Source organism: Rissa tridactyla, chromosome 2 (assembly GCF_028500815.1).
Source record: "Rissa tridactyla isolate bRisTri1 chromosome 2, bRisTri1.patW.cur.20221130, whole genome shotgun sequence".
Classification (NCBI taxonomy): Eukaryota; Metazoa; Chordata; class Aves; order Charadriiformes; family Laridae; genus Rissa; species Rissa tridactyla.
In genome coordinates this window covers 163,840,648-163,865,977 of record NC_071467.1, presented here as the reverse complement: position 1 = coordinate 163,865,977, position 25,330 = coordinate 163,840,648, and the positions used below count along the sequence as shown (strand labels likewise).

The window sequence follows — 25,330 nt, the reverse complement described above, 5'->3', positions numbered from 1 at the left end:
AAATATATGTAAAATATGTCTACAGTAATTTAAAAAATGTAGAGAGAAAGGGAAACAAACAGGATCCAGAAAATGAAATGGCTTTCAAAAAAGAAATATGCCAGAATTCTTCACTGGAAAATACATGTCTTTGAAGGGATGTGACTTTTTTACCCAAAATCACGTAAACTGTGTAACTTGTTGCCACAGGATGTGGTGAACAACTAAAAGATGCACAGTGAGCCTGGGAAAATCTTTACAGTGATTCAATAAAAAAAAAAAATGGGGGAACAGAATAAAGAGCAGCTGGGTTCTGCTGCTGAGCTAGTGCTTGAAAGGATTCCGTCTCTTCCTGCCTGAGCGGTTGATACATTTTAATCACATTGAGATGCAAAAGCCTTTCCAATGGCTCTGAACCTCCTCTATCTCTAAGCTGTGCTCTTTGAATTTGGAACAGGCAGGGGTGAGGAGTTTGATCTAAATAGTCCCCCAACTATCAGGGTTATTCTGGATTTGAGTGATAAAGAACAAACTAGTTGAAATCTCCCATCTTTTATCACACACACAATGTGTTTTACCTGCTTTTCTCTGCAGTTTTACCAATTCTCGTCACAGTAGAAGCAGTTTGGAAAGGGCTCAAAATAGACCCTGATTTCCAATTAGTTTCTTTGTCATTCTTTGCCTTTCTGTCATTGGTGCTGGTCATAGGCAGCTCCTGCTGCAGTCAGTGGGAAATGAGACAGGATATTAAACTATTAATTTTTTCTTTGGTTGCTACCTCAGTTTCTTATCTCAGCAATAGCACAAATATTCTTTATCAAGATTACGGTCATCACAATGTTAATCCCTGCAAAAGTCTTCAGATCATGTGAGAAAGAGGCACAATTTGTTACTGAGCTGATAAGGAGGAATGAGCTGTTTTAGAGCAGAGCAGTGATGCACTTAGGCTTATGTCAATAGCTATTGCCACCTGCACCAGCAGAAGACATAAACACTATCAAGGCCTTTCCAGTCACACTGTTTCCTCTTTCTTTCCCTTTTTTTTTTTTTTTTTTGGATTAATTTTGTAGATATGTGTCACTGCTTCACCTAAACTACAGAAGCAAATTTATGACCTCTGATAATAAGCAGCGGTTGTTCTGGTACATCCCCATTGATTGATTTTTCTGTCCTTATAATGTTTCTCTAAGCTCATTCAGCTGCAGTGACCGCACTTCTTACCGTAAGATGTTTGCATTTACATTGCTGAAAACCCCTGCAGACACAATAGGAAGGGTTTAGAAACCATCAGTTCAATGGACATGATCTACCCCAAGCTGAAACTTACCTGGTGAAGAGTCATTGAGAGGGTTTAGGGCAGCTGCCCTCCGTATCTTCTCCAGACAAGTCTCTTGCTCCTTTTTAATGATACAGTTAGAATGGGTTGCTGTAACCTGAAATGTGGGGAAAAAGTGTGGAGAAAGAACAATTACAAACTTAAAATAGCCAGTGATTTTATCAGGAAATATCAGTAAGTTTTGAGGTCCCACTTCAAAAAGAAAAAGAAATAAAAACATCCTTAGAAGATGAGAGAAAACTGCAACAAACTTTTTTTTACTCTTTTTTTTCCTTTTTTTTTTTTTTTTTTCTTCCAGCAGGCTTAAGGTTAAACTATAGAATTATAATTCTTATAAATTGTTTGGGATTTCTATGTTGTTCTCCCTGTCAAAATGTAATTTCTAATGTGCTTGCTTTATTTTATTGTATTCCTTCCTCATACAAGGCTGAAGCAAAGGTACCTCTAAATAAAGAACTAATTTAAAGAGGAATCAGAAATCAATTGAGGTTCAGTTTGATCTTCCACCAGTTTTTTATGAGTCTTGCACAATCCATTAACCTCACTCAGGACTCAAAACTACATTAAAAGCTCTTACTCTTAGTCTTCCACCCTGTCCATTCCTTAATGTCCTTCTTCCTTTATTCTCAGTGAATACAAGGCTCCTTTCTTGCCTAAGAAGAACGCAATGCCAATTAAACTGAGATGACTTGATCCAAATCTTTTTTTTTTTTTTTTCTTGTTTTCCCCCTATCTTTAAGGTTCTAATGCAGCCCACTACAAGGAAAAATAAAAATAAAATAATAATAAAAAAAAGATAAATAAGTCTATAACAGGAACATCGCAGCCTACAGAATTTAGGCAATCCCAAAGTAGCAACAAAATAAGAATGGGACCCATTCCCAGAAATCAATACAAGATTTCATTCCTGTTGTAGAAAGTGGCCAGGGGATATCAATTCATGGGAAATAACAATCTCAGGTTTCATTAGATCATTTTATAGGGGCACTGCTAAGGTTCAAATCACGCTGTGTGGAAAGCACCATGAAAATCAGGGCACTGGTTGAAGATAGGATAGGTCACCCCAGTTCTCTGCAAGTAATTTTGCTCTTTCATATTTCCCATCCCATTTACTTCACTCCTGGTGATGGAGAACTGCAGAAGAAGTAGAATGTACCTGCCAAGTTGTCTGTTTTCCCTTTACTGTTAAGAACAAGCAAACGGGGAAAGCAGTACCTGAATTCAGTGTGCTTCAGTTTATTTTTGGAGCCTCAGCTGCACAGGTCAACTTTACTTCCCTCGCATCCCATTAGAGGGAATGGAGTGAAAAGTTTGTGTCACTAGTGTATCCAACTGCCATCACACACTCAATACTCACAGTAAATCCCAAGGCATGAGTAATCCTAGTTTGGTGGTGCTTTTGTGTGTACTAGGAAACACAGAGCCATTTGCATACTTTTGAACTTGTAAGAGTTAGAAGCCACCACCCCTATTTCAAAGCCAGAGAGGGTTTCCGAATGCACCTTTACTGGAAAGAGTTACTCACCATTTGTAGGAACTGATAGGGCTACACAGTTTCACCTCCAAGATTCCAATAATAAATTTCACTTATTTTCCCCATGGAATATACCACGCATAACTATATTAAATTTGTTTGTCTTCAAAACAAACATTGTTCTCTTCTAAGGGCTCCCAAGGGCCTGGAAAATATATATTGTCACAGATCTCTGGGATCTCCCAAGAACATAAGGGCTTTTGCTACATCATCCCCTAAACCTCACCAAATACTGGGAAAATTGCATTGGCTGACATTCAAGTTCCTAGAATATCTTTTATAAAGATAAAACAGAAATAGTGAGTAAATCAGGCTTCTGCTGCTAGTACTGGTTTGCTTTCCGCAGTTGCCTGGGTCTGTAAGCAGTGTCCAGGGGTTGTCTCAGTACATGAAAGTGGCTTTTTCCATACATTTTGGTATATACAGATTAGAAAAGTTGTCATAGAATGATTAATAATAATAATTATTATAATAATAAAACAATACATGTTGTCTATGCACACAGGATACAAATAAGTGAAAGGAAATGTTAACCTGCAGAACCCTTTTCATCTTGATATTGAGGATGTTAAATGTTATAGGAGTCCAAAACGTATCTATGTGTGTATATGTATATATGTAAAGTCCATCAAAGGATACTAAACACTAAGAAACCCACCATGCCCAACTTTTTATGTCCTCTGAGGTAACCCTAGACCTTTGAGAAGAAGGTTTAGATTCAATCTATAGTCAAGGGACAAAAGAGTGTGACTTATCCTTCCTATTTTTGGAGTCATCTTTAATAGATGTAAATCAAAGCCAGAACTTGATTGATTATAAAGACAGCTTAAGGTTAAAAGCTCAGATTTTATTGTTTTCCTTGCAGGCAGGCATATCTAGTCAGATGTATCTGACTAAACTGACTAAATTTAGTCAATTGTATCTGAGTAAGTCTGGCTCAGGAGGTATTTGAAATGTAGACTGCAGCTCACAGACAGAGCACTAGAGTGATGTGCTTCTTCGCTCCCTGTAGCCTTCCTTAAGCTTTCACTATTGACAGGATACTTTGATGTGACTTCCCATAGCCATCATTATGCCATTTTGTTGCACTCTTCATCAACAGATTTAAAAAAAAATACTGTTGGGGAACACAGAAACTGAGACAGAAAACAAAGAAAGGGAGGAAACAGTAACCTCAGTGCCAGAGGAGACAAGAGAAGCTGCCTGTCATCTCTGCTAATTAGCAATGCTGTATCTGAGAAAATAAAACCAAATTTAAATTTATAACAGAGGGTTTCTCTGTTGAATGCAGGGATGCATTAGTGTTATCAAGTTTTCCTGAAAGGATCCACGTTTCATGTTTCTTCATTAACTATGTACTGGTAGAGCCTTTAATCTGTTGAGTCAGTCTTCAACAGTTGAATGGCAGAGCATAATTCACATGGAAGTGTAAGCTGGAACTTCATGGCCTCCTGATTTCTTTTCTTTTGCCTCAAGGACATTTGCAATTTCCTGAGTTCAGTAGAGACAGTCTGGTTTCAGTTTCTTAGAAGATATCAGTCATATGTGCAGTTAAAGAATATTCTGACACAGACTAGAAAAATCAAGAAACCAAGAGGATAGTGCATGAAATTAAGTGTTTGAAAAAAAAATAAATTGTTACTCCCAATGGACTGAAGGAGTTTGACTCACCCTAATTTTGAAAAGACATGTATTTGTATAGATACAAAGACAGTAAATACAATCAATGTCTGTTTAATTCTGAGAGAACACAAAAAGACAAAAGCAGCTGCCTACCACTCTATAGATGTGCAACAAATTGAAAGCTTTCATTTTTCTTCATTTATTTTTATTAAGGTGGCCACCACAGAGATCAGCTGGCATGTGCTGTGTGTAACGTGGAGTACTTAACTCTTTGATGTTCCCTTGACATTACTGTAATGTTAATAACAATCGTGTTATTATGTTACAACCTACATATATTCTCTCATACATACTCTCAAGGTGTTGCTTTATTGTGAACTGTTCTACTAAGAAAGCCATTGTTAGTACATAAACCCGAGCAGAGAACCAGGTAAATGCATTTGTGATGTTTCTAGACCTGCCCTAGCAATTAGCATATTTTAGTCATGTGTTTAAGCAAGGCATTGCTCAAATGTACTGATGCTCCAGTGAAGGAACCACATGGGAGGAACTGTGCAGATCAGAAGGGTACCATACACTTCCCTGCTTAGGGAAATAAATACTTGTTGCTGGGTGTCACACCAGGACAACGGGTTATTCCAGATGGAAATTTAAATAAGCTGTCTTTCTTCTTGTTTTTGTTCAAGTATATCAAGCACTGGGAGAAAGGCAGGTGAAGGTGACTTCAAGGCCACCTTCTTCTTTGCCCCAAGATTTCTATACTGGAAAGGGAACAAAGCACAAAGCAAGGCTGTGAGCAGGCAGCTGAGAGAGCAGGACTGGACCTCATTAAGATGCTTCCTAACCACTTGTACTAAGGAAGAAGGGATATGAACTCAAACTGAACATCATACTTAGGTAGCTGCCCTGACTTACACACTGTGTACGTGACACTAACATACAGCTACACCCCAAGTAAGCAGGTCAGAAGCCTAAGCACAGATGTCTAGACCATTTGATGTGCCTTAGGGTATCTCACTTGAACTCCAGTTGCTGCTGGCTGTGTAAGCCTTTATGTTTGCCCTTTGATAGGATATTTTGGACACTATAGGGTATCTCTAATAGCAAAAGACATTTGTTTTTTTCACTTGAATCATTTCCTCAGTTATATCAAGTGGATATAGTACTTCTCAGAGGAAAGTCAGAACATTATCTATGAATGGGACTTTATCCTTGTGCCATGTTCACAGTCATTGATAAAGACTTGTGTATAAGAGACGTGGTTGGGTGGTGGAAGGATTTGGAAATTTTTTAACACATCAAAGCTGGGCGTTGAAAGAGGTCTCAGTGTTATCCAGACTAATCATCCTGTGGGCCAATGGTGTAGCATGGTCTAGCCAAGAAACCTGAACTGCCTTTCACTACATACAGTCATTCAAAAAATACTGTTCTGCTCATTTTACTCATTGTAAGAATATTCACAATTGCTTTAAAACATTATTTCCCTACACAAGTTAAGTCTACATAAGTGAGAAAAATCACCAGTATTCTTAAGAAACTCCAGGATCAGAAAATATGCTTTGAAATCATAGTAAAGATACAATAGTGAACTGTGTGATTCATTTGGTATTTTCATTTCTACGAAGACCTGACAGAAGATAGCAATTCAGTACCATTAGCTGTTCCTTCCTTTTCTGCATTTCTGTATTATGGCTGTAAAGTCCTGATTCTGATTTGCAAAGTGAATGAGAATATTTCCACTCCATTCAGGACATGTCATATCAGGCACCATGTCAATAAGGAGAGAGGTAAAGAAATACAGAATAAAAAAGCAAAGAAACAACAACAAAAAAATCCTGCATTAAATTCCTCGTGGACGTGTTTTACATCAACCTAGAAATGAAACAGAGTCTGATTCATCTTTTGTCTAAATGTTGTCTCTAAAGTAATGTCAGAAAGGAGTTTAATCCACTAGGTATGTCAGATCACTCACTTCATACTGAATAACACTTTTTGCTAATTTTATTATGACTTCCAGTTTTAAAAAGTTAGCTTAAAAAAAGAGACATTATTATGTAAGCATTGCTGAAAGAAGCTCACTTTGTCATGGAAACAACATTACTAGATTTAATCCCTGTTCTTATCAAGCAATGATTCAACTGGTCAAACCAGGGCCAAGACTTGCAAAAAATTGTGTTAAAAATAGAGGTGTTTGGGAAGGAGCTCTGATTATCTGGATTTTTTCAGAACTGATTTACATCATTACTGGTACCCACAACACTGGCTTGGCAGTTGGACAAATTGTTGTCTCCCGGAAGGCCTTACATTGTTACTTGATTGCGTTTTTGTCTGCCTGTATAAATGGCACCCAAACTACTGTAATTTCAAAACACTTTAGACTAAGTGAAAGGGTAAAGTGATTAGAAACTTCTTCAAACCAAGCCACAATTGTACAATCTGCAGCATAGCTTTGACACCATGCTTTAAGCAAAATGTGCGGTAAAAAGCCCCCACAAATAAGTCACACTGACAAATAAGGCATTGATCCCTTTCAAACTGGCTTACATGATTTTAAGATATGGTTACCTTCTAACACTGATGGCTCCTAGAGGGATGCAAGTCTCACTGCAGGTTAGAAAATAGCAGCAGCATAATCAACCTTTCCCTTCACTCAGTGGATGCCTTCTGAAGTGGTAACTCTGTACAAAAGATGTGTTATGCAACATGGGGCGAACTTATTCTTGAGTTTGCCTTAACTGGCTTTTTTTATTTTGGAGATCAGTTGAAAAGTCTCGCTTTGAGCATGGTGAGGCACTCTTAATATAGCTGATGACTTCCCAGGAACTGACATCTTGAGTTAAACCAAAGCACACCTTTATCCTATCTCTGATAGCAGGCAATACCAAGCACTGTTTTTTGAACCCTTGTACTGGCAGGATGCAACCACTGATTGGAAAAGAGTTTAAAAATCTTTCTAGACATAACGTTCTTGAGGGGAAACTAAAGGTTCAATAGCCCTTTCTGATACTGATTATATTACACAAAATGGCTTTCTCCCATTGTTCCCGAGACTTTCTTTTCCAAAGATAAAACTCCAAGAAGTACAGCTCCCAATAACACATGCTAGATGTCTTCCTCCATTCCTCAGAGGTCATCTTAGGCCTGAAAAGCTGACCATCTCCTGCCAACATTGCAATTCCCACTAATTTTCAAAAGTATTCGTGTGCAATGGGATTTAAATGTCCAAATCAGGGTCGCCCCCCTTACAAATCTGACTGAAACCTCATGGGAAGATTCTCAGCCCTCTGAGAGCTTTTAGTTGGGACAAAAGTGGACTGTGTGGGCTCACTGCAGGACATCAATGGTGCAGAGCTTGCAGAGTTCACCATAAATTGCTTCCAAGGACACTGTCCAATTCTTGACACAGGCTGTGGCATGGCAGTCCTTGAACATGGCAAAGCTGTTTGCAATACAGCAGCTTAGTATAGATCCAAGCTTTAGCCAAACCTCCCTAAATGACTGTCTCTGCAAGCAGAAATTCATTGAACAAGGGTTGCAGACAAGTAATGCATATGTAAAGTGGTGGAATTTGTGATTGGCAAAGGAGGATAAATAATGAGTATTTTATCAATGGGCTCTGTGGGTCAGAACCTCATGTGAATGTATTTTATATGGATTCAGCACATTGATTAATTAGTAGAAAAGACTGGTTGGAAAGTTGGAGGGTAGCATCTACCTTTCTTAACACATTGTGTCTGGCTGAGAAATGAGCCTTTATATGTACAGAATTCAGGGATATGGTGTTAAGATTCAGTCAAACATCTACAATGAAGGAAATGAAAGAGGAATTCTTTAATTTCTGACCACTCTGGGACACACTGTTCATCTGATCTGGGGAACTGTTGATCCAATGGGATAAGCTTGTCGATGACAATGATTGTGCTTGTCCATCTCCCAGATTTTCTCTATTACATCAGTCCCTTGTCTTGGAAAACGATGGGTCTACTTTGAAGCCTGAAAGTTCCCACTTAAACTCTGAATAAAAAGTTGTGTTGCTTCCAGCTGATTCTTAAGAAGGTACCTGACCATTTTTCTTAGAGTTGCCTCATACCTCCAGTTGCCTTTCCTGAGAGAAATAGCAACAGATGAAAAGGCTTGTTGCCCCCTCCCATGACCTCCAGAGGATTTTTGGGAAAGACACACCTCTTTTTCACTCTTCAGGCAGCGGAGGTAATGTAGTTCCCTGTTTAAAGTAGCCCTGCAAGGCCGTATCAAGTGGCAAAGCAACCCAAGCCCAATAGGATATAAAAGATAGCCTAAAGCTGTCTTAACCTGTCTACAGATTTTGTGTTTAGAGCTTCAGTCCTTCATACAGCTTTGCTTTCATCCAGACATCCTCGTCTCTAGTGTCTGCAAAACCATGGCAACTATGATGTGTCTTTCAGACAGAATCATGGAATCACAGGATAATTCAGGTTGGAAGGGACATATAGAAGTCTCCAGTTCACCTAAAGCAGGGTCAGGCCAGGTTTCTTGGGGCTTTTTCCATCTGGGTTTTAGAAACCTCAAAAAATGGAGACTGTACAACCTCTCTGCACAACTTACCCCAATGTTCATCCTTGGGGTAAAGAGGCCCCTCTTTATACCCAGTATGAACCTTCCTTGTTTCAACTTATGCCCATAGTTCACTGATCTCCTGCCATGTGCCATGATGAAGAACCTGGCTTTTTCTTCTTGACGATCTGCTTGTAGGAACTTGTAGCAGATTGTAAGGCTGCTACTAGGTTGCCCCAAAAGCCTCTCTCCATCCACCAGCTAAATAAATGCATTTTCTTCATCCTCTTCTCACAAGCCATCTTGGTGTCCCTCCTCTCAACTTGCTCCAGCTGATTGATGTCTTTAGTATGTTGAGGAGCCTAAAACTGGATGTAATATTCCAGAAGTAATCTATTCTAGAAAGTAATCACTTTCCTGCATCTAATGGTTATGCTTCTGTTAAGACAGCCGAGCACATTGTTGGCTTTAATCTGCTTTCTCAGGACCTATCTAAAGTGTGTGGAGTCAAGGCTATGAAGTATCTTTGAATCGTTTATCACACTGAAAAAAACTCTCGATGGGTTTCACTGAGTGAAGGCTGAGGGAATCTGTGGTCATGTAAGACTTCTCTCACTGCAGGGACTTTGGAAAACACAGAAGCTTTTAGGAGTTCTGCACTTGTCGTGCTGCCGGATGCCACATTCATTTGCAAAGCAACTTCTTGTTATTACTCGTTATTATTTGCCCATGTATACTTCATTACATTTAAACAAAACCCTGAAGAGAAAAGATCTTAGACAGGAAATTTGTTTTGTGCAGGCTCCCAGCAAGTTCAATAGAAACCCCATCTGAGTCACACTTGGAACAGAAATGCATGATGAACAGCTACAAGAGGCTGCAGAAACACTTTCTACACACACACACACATCCCCTACCCAAGGGAGAAAGCTTTAATTAATCTACTAATTAAATGAAAGCTATTTGCCCTCAACTATCACGCACATTCCTCCCTTTCTCTCCTCCCCAGCAAGTGCGTCATGTTACAGCTCTCACTCTAATATTCCCCAAAGGGGCTTTGGGACTGGGGAGAATACTGAAGAACAGAGGCAAAGAGCTCATTACAACAGTGGTAATGGGAAATACTCAAGCTCATTCTCAATTTCGCTCCTTCTCCTTTCAGTGCTAAGAGACATTGGTTTAGATGTTGTGCCAAAGTGGAAGGGAAAAAAACATGCACCACCCCACAACCGAAAAACCCTACTGAAATCCCTCAAGGAATCAAATCTTTGCACAAAAGACGATGCCTAGAGTAGCTTTCTCAAGAAACCCTTCTTTCTCCTTCCCATCTCTGGAGAGTTTCGCCATTATTTCACTGTAAAAACTCAAGGAGGGGAATAGAGTACATATTCATGAAGGAAAGGAGAGAGCAGACTGAATGGTGTGTCAGACCCCCAACACAGTGAGACGAACCAGCATGGACCTGAGGGGATTAGAAAGGAAGAGAGGCAATGTAGGAAAACTTCCTAATAATGATCAGTGAGGCCATACACAGAAAAAAAAAATGCCGCCACCACCACCAAATTACCATTTTTCAGAGAAAAAGCAGAGTCATCTTAAGAGGTGTTTATGACCAGACTTGATTGTCCCTGGACTATGGACATTGCCTGGGGGGAAAGTAGCTGTGAGAAGATTGATGCCAAAGCCACGGTGCATGAGCTGCCTTGTTCCTCTGATATCTCAACTTATGACTGTGAAGGTGTATGATGTAGCTCTGCTTTCCAATGTGTTGGCCACATTCACAGCCATTTAACATTGATACAAGCCCAAAATATGATATAAAATTTTGCACTGATCAATTGAGGAACTAAGGCGTCATTTGGGTAATTGAGTTCAGAGGTAAGGAAAGTTTCTGCTCTGCTTAAAGATGTCAGTGTGCAATATTTCATTATTTTGGAATAAAAATTTTAAAAGGTACTTCAATCTATGCAATCTATGCAATCTGCTCGGGGGGGGGAAAGAGGGGAAGTCCAGATATATGAACATATCTCTGCAGGATGACAAAAGATATTGAAACTACTGAATTTTCCACATGATAGAAAATTCCGTATTTTGCCTGTATAAAGTTATTAACCACTGTAATCCTCCAGTCTGGGTTTATACCACAGAGAATGATACTAAAGCTACTTTTATTAGGTGATCTAATAAAATAGGCTTCCTTTTACGATTGTCTACCTAATGATGGATACCTTATCTCTATATTTAGGATTAAATCAATGCCGTGCTGCTGAGAAGCATCAGTAGACACTCCTCTCACAGCCATTTAATGGTATAGATGCTCAGTGTTGGTCAATATTTATGGCCTAAGTTACCTGGGTGAAAAACATGCTATGGAGAGAGATTTGCAGGGTCAAATTTGTTTCTTGCTAGTAAAAAAATGAGAGCCCGAGGTCACTTGTAGAGCTGTAGATATTGCACTAATGAATCCCATTCCCACCCTGCATCTTGGAAATGGTTATCTGTGCGTTGCTTTGCCACCCTAAGCACCCAAGATTGTATAGGCCAGCAGAATTGTTACATTGTCATTGGGCATGATTTAATCATGGCTGACTACCAGTATTTAAATATTTGGCAAGAGCTCTCTAACAGTAACATTTAAATGTAATCCTCAGAAAACATAATCTCTGTCGACATCCAGTTATAGCATGACAGTGAATAGCTAAGTTCTGACTAGACAAATCATTGCCAAAGGGGTGACCAGTTCCACCAACACAGTTCTCCTCACTGATGCAGCAGACGGTACTTGGTACGTTTGTGATTCATTGTAATTTAGCCACATGCAACATTTCTGTCTTGGGCATTTGTAAACTTAAACATTATACCTGTTTAAAGATGCCCTAGACATCACTGAATGTGAATCTGGGTGAAACCACATTACCTGTTGTATAGTATTTAGCTCATTAAAGTGAAGGAATCAACTCCTCAACTAATGTATATTGACAAATAATAACTTACTATTGGAGCTTTGACCTTTGTCTTTCACCCTATAACCTATATTTTCAGACCCTGAGAACATACAGCTCTGAACTAGCATCACGCCTTCTGATCTGAATGCATTTCAAATGTGTCCCACTCAAGAACATGCAGTGAACAGGTGATGGAGTACATTTTTTGGACCTTCATTTCCCGTTCCTGGTATTTCAAAGGAACAATAAAGCTATATTGCTTTCATATATACCATAAAAGAGAAGGACATGCCCAGACTCACTATCAGCAGGGACAATAATTAGACACAATATTTAGCCACAATAAAAACACAATAAACAGACAGCAATAATTGACATTTTCACAGGATCTTAAGAGATACAGAAACACAATTGCACCCAATTCTTTAATCACAAGAGTTGGACTCTAGAACACCTTAGATGAGGTGTGACACGTAGTGGGATTTTCTTTTTACACACTATAAAAAATACAGGCCCACCAATGTAAATCTGCTTTCTGAGGAGCAGAGAGCAGCAGCTCTATGAAAGGAGAACAGAGATAGGAATGTGATGAAATCTTCACTCCATATCACGCACTGGGCAGAATATTCAGCAATGCTACCTACTAACAGTGGGCGAGCTATAGCCTTCTGACACCCCAGTAAATCTCCCCTGTTAGAAACTGACCCTGAACACTCCTGTTTTTTAATGGTTTTTTTTTCCCCATTGCTGTGGGATAGGAACTCCAAAAGTAGAGACGGTGTTTTGGAAGGGTAATGCACTGTATAAAAGATTGGGGCTGGGATAGAACAATGTATTTGAGACCAGTTCTACCTGCAGGTGTGTTAGACATACAGCTCCCTCTTTCTCCTTCCTGAAGTTTCCTCTTTTTTTTTTTTTTTTCTTCCCTAACCTTTTATGTGCTAATATTATTATTCACCAGTTGCTTTATCAAGAATACTCTGCCATTATAAACCGTAACTCAAAATTCTTATGAACCATGATGTAAGAATGCTACCATCTCTGGCAAAAAGCATGATCCCTTTCCCTGTGTGACTCCTTTTATGGATGTTTTGCTTCGCTTGGTGTGAGGATAGATAAACTGCAGAGATACTGTCCATGAGACAATCGCAGAGGTAGGAGATAGGTGGGACCCAGAACCTGGTCTGCTAACTGCTCCATTAACAGGGTAAAATGCATGCAGCAATGAATTTATCACATCTGTACTGCTCATGAGGTGTTAGAAAATCCTATCAGTGACTACAGTATATTTCATGAGCTGAACCTCAAGCAGGCTTCAAGTTCAAAAATACATTGTGTTACAAAATAACATTGTAAAATTACTAGAAAACAAAACAAAACAACAAGACACAGTGCCAGATTGCATACCCCATCTCAAATTCCTATTTTACTCTTATAACACTGCAGGGTGTGATTTGATTTAAGGAGGGGCAACATGCAGTGATAGAGATGGTCTTCTTCTAAGAACGGATCTCCCCCTTAAAGAGTGACTTCATTCCAAATAAACCTGCAGGACTTGGATGCATTTCAGACCCTGACAGATAAGCCACAGGTCTCACTTTTAGAGTCTTGTCATGACCCAGATTCTCCTCCAGCATTTTCTGCTTTGCTACTATACAGAAATTTGCTCAGCTAAGGGATATCTATCCTGAATAAGGACAGATTCAGGATGCATTTTACTACCCTCACGGTACATCTCCTGTCCTTCTCAGCCACAACAAAATGCATCAGGCATCTAAAGTGTTAAGCCAGTCACCTTGTCTGGCAGGTACAAGGGCATTCTTGATGCACAACTCAGTGGCACGGGGGCTCTCTCCAAGGGTAACAGATGTTTCAGCTGTGCTGTTTGCAGCTGACTGCAATGCGCAGACATTTAGGGCTCAGAATCCTTTGCATATTTAAACAAGAGACAATTTTTCAGTGTCACAAAAAAAGAAAAAAAAAAAAGGCTTTAAAGCCCAAGCCTACATGGTTACTGCTCTACACTAAAGATAGTAAGTGCTGGCTGATAAGTTCAAGCCTCTCTTCCCAAATTTAATTTGCTAAATGGGTGGAAGCATCAATAAATTGGCATCCTGGAGAAAGAGGTAAGGGTTCTGTTGGGGTATTTATGCATGCCATATTTAATAGGGTCCTTGTATGTTGACTAAGACAGCCTAGTGTTATGCATTTGGGCTTGAAAATACTGAATCCTTTTTCATCTGTGACGATGGCCACATCATAACCTCGCTGATACCTGGTTCTGAAACCTTTAGCCATCCTAGATTCCCACATGTCTTCATGTGTCTTGACTTAGTATGCACCCCAGCAATACAAGCCAAGTTTTGCCTCTATAATCAACAGTGGTGGCTGCTGAGAGCCACACAATACCTGCAACACAACCTCAGAAAAGAGGCCTTGCACGGAGTTCCTGTCTGTGTCTTTGCCTCAATTTTTCTTAGTAAGCCAAAAGACTCAGAAAAGGTTGCTACTCAGGTTCAGATGAATTTCCCCTCATAAATGGCTGCCCAGTACCTGAAGTGGCCAGAATTTCTCAGTTATTAACCTTAACAGCTTAATTTTTAGCTCTCTACTCATATCCTTTCTTTACAAGAAGTTAATTTCTCTTCTGCCAATGTATTTCCAGTTACAGAAAGAAAACTCAGTTCTACCATTTATACTGTTTTTCCTTATTAGGGACCTCAGGCCCTTATTGTCCACCCTATAGCTGTATATGTGCGATGGAATAAAGATGTGCAAAGCATTTCCTCTAAGGTAAACTGTCTAAATTTTCATAGCTCCACTTATTTCTGAATTGTAGTATGACTTATACAACAAAAAGAGGTATACCTCTGAAGCCATTGAAATGATAACATTAAATTGCAGTACTATTTTAATTTGGTTCAGAGAGAAGTTAATAGAAAGAAAGTTTCATTTGCCATGGAGAAAGGGAGGGTCAGAAATGGAGGCAGGTATTTTGGACTGCTTTGGTTTTCCTGCTATCAGAATAAAACACTAACAAATATAAATACTATCTGTCTAATATATACTGAAGAGAGAGAAAGAGAAAAGGTTCATCTGCCAGGAGAGCAAATTGCTGTCATACTTAAGGTAAACAGAGCCTTGAAAGCAAAATTGGTGGAACCTGTTTTATATTGTCCCTCGTGGGTTATGCTGGGTGACTCCAATATATGTTAACTGTCATTTGCTTAATCCTCAAGATTACTGTGTTCAGAATTTCTACACTACAACTTTGCCAACAGGTATTAATATTTCACATTTTCAGTTATGAAAAAAATACAATGAATAAAAACCACTGCCCCAAAGTACAAGAAAACAGCACTGAAAATAGAATTTTCTCTAGACTAATGTTATTCATACACATCTCTGTCACTTTCCTTATATTTTTGGTTACATTACATTAAACTCAGGATTTTATTCTCTCATGATTTTGATGGTGTTATCTCACAATGGCTTCTGCTAGCTTCTGCAGCTGTTTGGTGTTTATTTTTCTCCCAAAGCCATGAACACAACTGGAATATTGGCACTTCACATTGCTCAGCATCCCAAAGCCTCTCTTTATAAGCAGGGTCAGGCAGTGGAAGCTGACCTCAGTACAAGATGACCTGCCCCTCAAATATAATTGTCAACCACTAGGTGTTATTTTGGATTTCATTAACAGAGATACAGGAAAAATCTATGGACACAAAAGGGAAAAGAAGCTGAATTTCCATCTTTGCGTCCTGTACTTGAATATCTGCAGAAATAATGTTGTAACTAATAGGTTACAGTGTGAAAAACAAAGCAAAATAAACCTTATCATTTCTGGTCCCCATCTACTCCTTTAATTCCCAGAAAAATCCCTAAAAGCTTAAAAAGCAGATAGTAAACAGTTGGATAAATAGAACAAATAAGCTCCTGTGAAGTGGAGAAGCAGTAAGTATGTCAATGCAAACACGACGGCATTCACCAGATGAAGATTTACGTGGGACTTCAGACTAGTGTTAGAAAATCGGGAGGCACTCCTGGTCATCCCCATCTGTGCCTCCATGCCATGTACTATCAGCACATGTACATGGATTTTATGGTTGAGAATAAGTCATATACAAAGAAATGTGAGAAAAAGTCAGAAGAAAGGGGATTCTTGATCATCAGTTCAGTACAAGGAACTGATGAAGTAATGGCATGTTTCGATCACATGCAACTGATAATTTTGTTTAAGGTTTAAGCTCCAAAATACACAGAATATGGATCCCAACAATATTTTTTTTTTCAGGTTGGATAAGATACAGATCTCAGAATGTCTGAAAACCAGGTATCTAACAGAGCTCCTTAACCCTGCGCAGATCTCCAGGCAGCTCACTATTATGTGCTTCTCCATAGTGCAGCACTGAGATTAACAAAACTTCTCATAAGGTTTAATAAGATCAAGTGCTGGGTCCTGCATTTCAGTCACAACAATCCCAAGCAATGCTACAGGTTTGGGAAAGAGTGGCTGGAAAGCTGCCCTGCAGAAAAGGTCCTGGGGGTGCTGGTGGATGGCCAGCTTAACATGAGCCAGCAGTGTGCCCAGGGGGCCAAGAAGGCCAACAGCATTCTGGCTTGTATCAGGAATAGCGTGGCCAGCAGGAGCAGGGAAGTGATGGTGCCTCTGTACTCGGCACTGGTGAGGCCTCACCTCTAGTACTGTGTTCAGTTCTGGGCCCCTTTGTACAAGAGGGACATTGAGATGCTGGAGCGTGTCCAGAGGAGAGCTACCAGGCTGGTGAGGGGTCTGGAGACCAGGGCATATGAGGAGAGGCTGAGGGAGCTGGGCATGTTTAGCTTGGAGAAGAGGAGGCTGAGGGGAGACCTCATTGCCCTCTACAACTCCCTGAAAGGAGGTTGGAGAGAGGTGGGTGTTGGCCTCTTCTCCCGAGGGAATAATGACAGAACCAGAGGAAATGGTCTGAAGTTGCAGCAGGGGAGGTTTAGATTAGATAGTAGGAAGAATTACTTTACTGAAAGTGTGGTCAGGCACTGGAACAGCCTGCCCAGGGAGGTGGTTGAGTCACTATCCCTAGAGGTGTTTAAGAAACGTCTAGATGTGGCACTTCAGGGCATGCTCTAGTGGCAGAGATTGTAGGGGTTTGGGGTTTGGGGTTTCTTTGTGCGTGTATGGTTGGACTCGATGATCCCAAAGGTCCTTTCCAACCATGAAGATTCTATGATTCTATGATAATTCATATATTTGTCTTTGGCAGCATCACTCTAACAGTAGAACATACCTGAGCATTAAGTGGTTTTATCTTTGCCACACCTTTTAGAGCCAGGGCAGTGCAGCTGGGCTTGTGTCACACAGAGGGAACTGAGGAACAAGAAGCTGCAGCACGGCTCAAATCAAGCACTAATCTGGAGCAATAAGAACATTTGATCTTCAAGCTCTCATGCTTAATTACCAGTGATCCTGAATTGCCAGAAACCTGAATTAGCTGTTAGGTTGTTGGTTTTTCTTAGAAAAAAAAAAAAAAAGCTGATGAATTTTGTGAGCAGTAGCACAAAGCTTTAGCCATTGACCACATCACAGAATCACAGAATGGTAGGGGTTGGAAGGAACCTCTGGAGTCCATCTTGTCCAACCCCCCTGCCAGAGCAGGGTCACTTAGAGCAGGTTGCACAGGTAGGCGACCAGGCGGGTTTTCAATGTCTCCAGAGACGGAGACTCCACCACCTCTCCGGGCAGCCTGTGCCAGAGCTGTCACCCTCAGAGTAAAGAAGTTCCTCCTCATGTTGAGATGGAGCTTCCTGTGTTTGTGCCTGTTACCTCTTGTCTTGTCACTGGACACCACTGAAAATGAACTGACCCTATTCCTGACACCCACCCTTGAAGTATTTATAAGCATCTACAAGATCGCCCCTCAGTCGTCTTTTTTCCAGACTGAAAAGACCCAAGTCCCTAGTCACATGGATTAGTGTCTCCTAGATGAGCTCCTGTTTGGATGCTCTGCTGTCTAACGAGGTTTGAGCTTATGCGGAAAGATCATTTTTGTGTAGGGAATTAACAAAATCTCATCTTTGCCTAAACATTCATTAGAAACTTAATTTGTCTGAGAATGCGGTCTTTCTGTCAAATTTAGTTGAAATCACCATAGCATTCAGGATTTGGGGGGAGGTAGATGACCTGGAGGAATGGAAAAATAAATACGTATGTGTAGATGTGATCACATTAGTCTGCTTTTCTTAGGGTATCAAAGACCCTTCAGCATTTTACAGCCTGTGCTCACTGATGTCACCTGCCTGTACGAAGTTCCTGACTCTCCCACAACTGCTCTGTCAATGGACTGTGCAAAGGCTGTTACAGAAGGAATAATAACTACATCAATCTTGATGTCAAAGCTGTTAGACTCAAAACAGACAGTGAGATTTAATACTTATAGACAACACAGGATGGTCAAAAAAGGTTTAAGTTTTCCCACATCTGCATTGCTGGAAGAGGTACTAGCTTAGCCTGTAATTGCATGAGAATTTAGTTTCTATTGTAATGCAAAAATGTCATGTATTTTGTTATGTTTTTTAAGTAATGGAGGAAATTATCATATAACTGGCTAACAGAGATATAATAACTAAAAACAGCTCAGCCAGAGGGCAGCAAGAAAAAAGAACATTTTAATATTTGTGAGGAAGTAAACACAAATTTATACCCTTGAGCCTCAACATTTCTCTAATCTTATCCAATACGCATTTTGCATTATCAGTTATCTGGCAAGCTCTTAGAAAACAAGAAAGCTGAAATAAAGGTCCAAAACAGTTTTGCATCAAAATACGTAGCGTACTCAGATGTACTGTACTTTCCCTTCCCAAATCTGCAAATACCAGTAGCTCAAATTATCGACAAACTGTTTTATGATTCTTCAAACAACCAAATCACCAGCCTGTATTTAGGCTAAATAACCCCTGAATAACACACTTTGGCCACAGATGCTGAGTCAGAGTGAGGTTCCGGTACCGAAAGCATTTGAAAAGAGTACACAAGCCAAAGAGTTTTCTTTTTCCACCTAAAGCTCTTAGAGAATTAATAGGAATTTTACACTCCAAAAGAAGCCTACTGAGGAATGTTTGACAGAAAAGGATATTGCATAAATGTGTTATCGGGCAGGCCAGGAACAGTAAAAAAACTTTGTCATTTTGCAATCCTCAACAGAACTTTTCAGCGTAAATGTCCATTTATATAAAGTATATTGGAACAGTGAGCCCAGCCACTGGGCCTGTACAAAGGTTAGGAAACCATTAAACCCACCAACTGGCACAAATGAAATCTGGCTGAAAGGTGTTCATTGAGACTATTTTCCCTCAGGAAACAACATATTGATTAAGGTTACAGTCTAAACTGTATTGATAGCGGGCGAAAAAAAAAAAAGAGCTGTCATTTTTCCCTTTTTAAAAAGGAGAAGGAATTGTTAAGTGTCTTGTTTCAAGAAGATATTTATTTAGAAATTTTATTTTGTCCAAAAAGAAGGGGGAAAAGTGGTTGAAATTGAGATTAAGTTCATCAAACTTTACCTGAAAGAATAATTCTATCAAAGTACTACAAAATATTTTTTAAATGTTAAAATGTTAGTTGTTATTATGTGGGGAAAATATTTTTCCTCTTCTCCTTAAAATAGATCTTCTTTCATTTTTAAAAAGATCCTGAAGTATTTAATGATATGCTTTCTTTTATTTTTCTTTACTACAGACACAATGATCCATTGACATCTGCTGTCACCCATACAAAAACACACATTCAATACTCAATTTTAAAAATGTATTCCAGGAAAGGTAGTAAACAGCATTTTTCCTAACCTCACAACCCCCCCACTATGAATCATAGAATCACAGAATCTTCATGGTTGGAAAGGACCCTTAAGATCATCGAGTCCAACCAAACAACCTGCATTCTCTGCCACTAGAGTATGCCCTCAAGTGCCACATCTAGACGTTTCTTAAATACCTCTAGGGATGGTGACTCAACCCCCTCCCTGGGCAGGCTATTCCAGTGCCCGACCACTCTTTCAGTAAAGTAATTCTTCCTAATACCTAATCTAAACCTCCCCTGCTGCAACTTCAGACCATTTCCTCTGGTCCTGTCATTATTCCCTCGGGAGAAGAGGCCAACACCCACCTCTCTCCAACCTCCTTTCAGGGAGTTGTAGAGGGCAATGAGGTCTCCCCTCAGCCTCCTCTTCTCCAAGCTAAACATGCCCAGCTCCCTCAGCCTCTCCTCATATGACCTGGTCTCCAGACCCCTCACCAGCCTGGTAGCTCTCCTCTGGACACTCTCCAGCACTTCAGTGTCCCTTTTCTACAGAGGGGCCCAGAACTGAACACAGCACTCGAGATGAGGCCCCACCAGTGCCAAGTACAGAGGCACCATCACTTCCCTGCTCCTGCTGGCCACGCTATTCCTGATACAAGCCAGAATGCTGTTGGCCTTCTTGGCCCCCTGGGCACACTGCTGGCTCATGTTAAGCTGGCCATCCACCAGCACCCCCAGGTCCTTTTCTGCAGGGCAGCTTTCCAGCCACTCTTTCCCAAGCCTGTAGCATTGCTTGGGATTGTTGTGACCAAAATGCAGGACCCGGCATTTGGCCTTATGAAACCTCATACAGTTGGCCTTGGCCCATCGATCCAGCCTGTCCCGGTCCCTCTGTAGAGCCTTCCTACCCTCAAGCAGATCAATACTCCCACCTAGTTTGGTGTCATCTGCAAACTTACTGAGGGTGCACTCAATCCCCTCATCCGGATCATCGATAAAGATATTAAACAAAACTGGCCCCAAAACTGAGCCCTGAGGGACACCAGAAGATGAGTTCCAAAATGTTGACAATGCAAGACAATCAATTGGTAACAGTGACTTACTGTCATCTATTCATCATCCACGTGGCATTCATAAAATGGAACATACTGCTCAATAAAGACGAGGTTTCTAAAAAATAAAGAAACCGAAGTCTAGTCTAAACTAATTTTTGATGACCCTGAAGTAAGGAGAGCACTACGGGAGTTTAGGATGGGTTATACCAGTAGCTAGATGTGTCTGTCCCTTTTCACTGACTATAGAAGCATCAATAGTATATATTAGTATAGTTCAATATCTTAATCTAGACAACCAGCATTGAGGTGGCTCAATATTGGTCTAAGTGCATTTCCTGACATCAGTTAGGTACACAACTTAGCTCTAAAACGCACAGAAAGTACAGAGGCAGGTCCCTTTCATTAGGAAGGTGATGTTTCTACATTTTAGGCACAACTAGCATTGTATAGCATGGAATAAATTTATCACAGAGATTGCCATATTTTTGTATTGAAGGGGACGAATATCTCCAAAATCCTCACTTCCAAGCGATTTCCACATAGGAAAAAAAAAATAAAAATCTGAGAGAAACCCAATTTTCTTTTCAGGAACATGAGCACAAGCTATCCTGGTGTGAGTTATTCACCCCTTGCCCAGAGAAACAAAGAGGGTTTTGTTGAGTTGGGTTCTGTGCCCTTGGGGGCTGCAATGACAGCAACATTTAGGCTTTATGGTTGGTAGTGTTTTTAATGGGCCTCATAGATTTCAATTAAATAGCCATGTCTCTATTGCTTTGAAAAAGAAGCCCTGGAAACAGCCTTGAGCACTGTACACTGCCTTGCGTCTACTTCCTAACCCTATGGCTGTTGCATAGACAACCTCTGGACAGTTCAGCTGGAAGACTTTGTGGTGTGTAACCCTGGGGCAAGCACTGATCCTGTGTGCTCCCCTAGGCAGGCTTACAGCAAAACTACTTGATCCTCAAGAACGCCCCGGTTCTTGTCGTAGGACATACATTCACTCTGAGAAGCAGTGGAGTTTATTTCACAGATTGGGAAGAAAATATTTATTACGATCCATGGTGAGAGGGACAGGAGGGCATACAGAATACCAAATTCCTAACAGTGTAGTTATACAAATGTAGCTTTTTTATATTCTTTTCCTCTGCTCCTGCTCTTTTGCTTCCATTTCCCCCTTCCTTTTAACGTAGCTTTGGTTCTGCATCACAGCTATCTTTTCAACCTGAATTCACAGTAAATCTTCTTAAGCTGCTGACTCGGCAAACCCAAGGAAGAGCAGCACACTTCCTAGAGACTTGAATAATATCCCTCCAGGTGCTGGATATTAATAGCTGAGCAATATGAAAAATCACTGATTCTGGTAGGTTTGGTTTTTTTACAGGCTCCTTTTCTAAGAAATCTTCTTTTATTTCTCAATTTGTTATTTGACTGCTCATCCAACGTTCCTCCAAACTCATGAATACAAAACCAGCAGGGAAAAGAATCCTATTAATGTCCTTAAATCAGTGTTGTCATCATATTATTTGTCTGTCACAGAAATTGTTACTACTACCAGAGGGCAAAAAAGTGAACACATTAATGTAGGGCAACCATTTTCTGCTTTTTAACCTGCTGCCATGCATTTCTAAGACAGGTATCTTGCCTGCCTAAATAATGAAAGTTGCATGTAGATATCTGTGTTTGTGCATAGCATTGTGAACCTGTTGGTAGAAAATGCATATTTCTAGACTTTCTTTTTTTGGTTGTCATTCATGTTTTGTGCAAATAAGCTTAATAAGCTTAAAAACATTTTGACCAAGTGTGTCTTTCTTCAGCTTCTGCAGTAGCCATAACTGATGCCTGAGGTGCCCAGTGTGAAATTACAAGTCCCAGTGTACTAGACGGAGCACCAACACAACATCAAGGTCTCCCACCAGCTTCAGCATCTTAGACAGAAGTGTCAACATGCTAGGCTTTCTCAGAAAAACCCAGGCACTTATAGATATCTCAGGTGGAGATATACCTTGAGACATACATCACTCTGTCACACTCTGTAAGTACCTAACCCACCTAGTTGCCAGACTAAGGACCATCTGGAACCTAGGATCCTAATTTTTGTGCCTCTGACAGGTTCTTGAAGTTGGTTGGTATCAAGGACATTGTCACTGATTGTTTTGCAACACTGATTTTCTCAGATGCTTTTTGTGATATACCTTAACCAATATTACACATCCTGAGATTTTTTCTTTCCTTTTTTAAGCAAGTCATAGGTTTTTAAGAAGTTGCTACAGTCTGTTGATTGCCCCAGCACTATCTCCTTGTATTAAAAAAGAAAAACTATAGAAGCAGTAACGTCTTGGCTAGCTGAGTTTTTTCTCCTCTGAAGAACATTCCCAGCAGTTCCATAGCTATATTTGTACATGTTTGTATTTGCATTACATAAGTAACAGGGAAGTCCCATGTAACTGTGCATTATGTTAGAGATGGTTGCAGTCCTACAGAGAATTTGACTTCTGTAAAAGGTTATGAGATGTTACAAATCATGAGGCAGATAAACTCATTAAAAGCTGTCTCATTAAGTCCTGCATGGAAAAAATAGGTTACTTAAGAAGCAGGGACCAATACAACCATCTATGTTTGTGCCTGAGGAACCTCACATTTAGGCTGCAGCAGAAAATGGATGCTCTAACAAACATAGCAGGGTTGGAAAAAACCTCCTAGGGTAGTGTGTTTGCATACATTGTCTCTCATCTCTAAAAAATGACAGGGTCTGAAATGTAACTGATCTTACTGGAACGTAGCCTGGCACTGGAAGTGACAGCTACAGATGAATAACGGAGGATAGAGAGAGCTCTCTGCTCTGTAGACTATAGACACCCTTAAAAGATTGAGAAATATTACCCCCTTCAGTAAACAGGGTCTGAACAAACACATCTAGTTTCTCTCTTCCCCTCTTAGTGAATTGCTTGAACATAACCAGATTGAGGTTTCATTCTCTGATCTGTGAGATGCTGTCTGTGCATCCAAATCTGTATTTGCCCATCTGAGCCTCATACAGTGATCATGCTGCAATGTTGGTATACATGAGGCATCACTTACACCTTTCCCTTTCATCTCTCTCTTTTTTTTTTTTTTTTTTAAGGAAGTCAATGAACGTATGTTTGCCAGCTAATGAAACACAATAAAGAATATCTTATCATTTGAAACATTTGAGCTTAGCAATATTAAAAAATGCACCCACAAGAAATTCCAAGTATTAGCTGAAGAAATACATCTGATTGAATTATTACAGACAGTTAGAACACCTGCATTGCAGTTACATTTAAAATTCAGTTCATATACTAAGCCAACTTTGTGACTCATGAATTTTATTGTTTCTCAAGTACATTTGGAACCAGACAAAGGAACGATGGTTTAGGATCCTATCTCCTCAATAATTTTATGATGACTTTTCTTAATATTTCCAATAAAAAGCCAAGCCCACTGCTATCATAGATGAATGGAATGAGAAATCAATCAAAATGGCAGTGAAAGTGAATTCAGAAGAAAAAAAAATAGGTAGGATGAAGAAAACTGATGTTCAAATTAAAAGAGGAGATGTTCAGAGAAAACAAAGAAAAGAATGAGAATAACTGAAAAGAAGCGGGCTACCTAAAAAAAAAAATGGATTAAAACGAGCTAAAATAGCTACATAGACATTTAAAGATAGGAAAGCATTTTAAATGGGGAAAAAAAGTAAAGTTCAAGAATTCCTGTAAAAGATGTATCAGATATCATGCATCTAGATCCTGCTTTCAGTCCCAAGTGATTAAGAAGGTGGAATACAGTTGTGATAGGCAAATACAAAATAGCCTGTTTAAACACAAGAAAAATCTAACCACACTAGTCTCTGACAATTAGAATTAGCTTCACATGCCCATTTCTAATTATTTACTAGCATATTATTTTCTTGATGTCTGGTGTGAGTCTATACTTATATGTGAGGCCCCCTAGAATTTTCCATTAATACACTTTGTCCTCTCTTTGTCTTAACCTGTTTATGAATGCAGGCATTAGTCAGGGTGCTTTGGTTTTCTGTGGGTAAAATGGGTCTGTCTATTGTTGAAGCAAAAAACCGCACATCCAAGCAGATGTACAGGTTCAGGAGCTAACTCAGCCCCACTGACTGCGAGGGATGGAGATGTGTGCCACAAAATGGGGATCAAACCCAACTGCTGAGAACAAGAGCTCTCCTTGAGAACAATTAGAGATTTTTTGAACATCACTACTTGTGTTTAGAGGAAAGCCAAGTAGAAGAAGATTTTTTTTTCAGGTGCTTCTTGGAGGCTGGGATGACATTTAAATTTACTCTAAATTTTTTAAAAGTCACATCCACTCCCTTGGTAGAAAATCTGAAAATCTGCATGCCAGAAAAGTACCAATTTGAGGATATCAGCACAGCATGTTAGAGGTGGTTTGAAGAGAAAGCGTGTGTCCCAATGGAGACAAAATGTGTTAGCATAAGCATTACAAAAAAGTCCCAGCAAGGGAAGAACTATAAATAACATTATACCA

The 25,330-nt window shown here is 39.9% G+C and overlaps 1 protein-coding gene across 3 annotated transcripts in view; it reads right to left on the bottom strand.

The window, feature by feature from the left end:
• Nucleotides 1-25,330, bottom strand: part of ADCYAP1R1 (ADCYAP receptor type I) — a 141,618-nt gene that overhangs the window by 80,854 nt on the left and 35,434 nt on the right. For all 3 annotated transcript variants that reach the window (XM_054191491.1, XM_054191492.1, XM_054191493.1), the window contains exon 3: nt 1,307-1,412. In XM_054191491.1, coding sequence (XP_054047466.1) covers nt 1,307-1,412 — 106 coding nt within the window. The remainder of the gene's footprint in view (nt 1-1,306; nt 1,413-25,330) is intronic.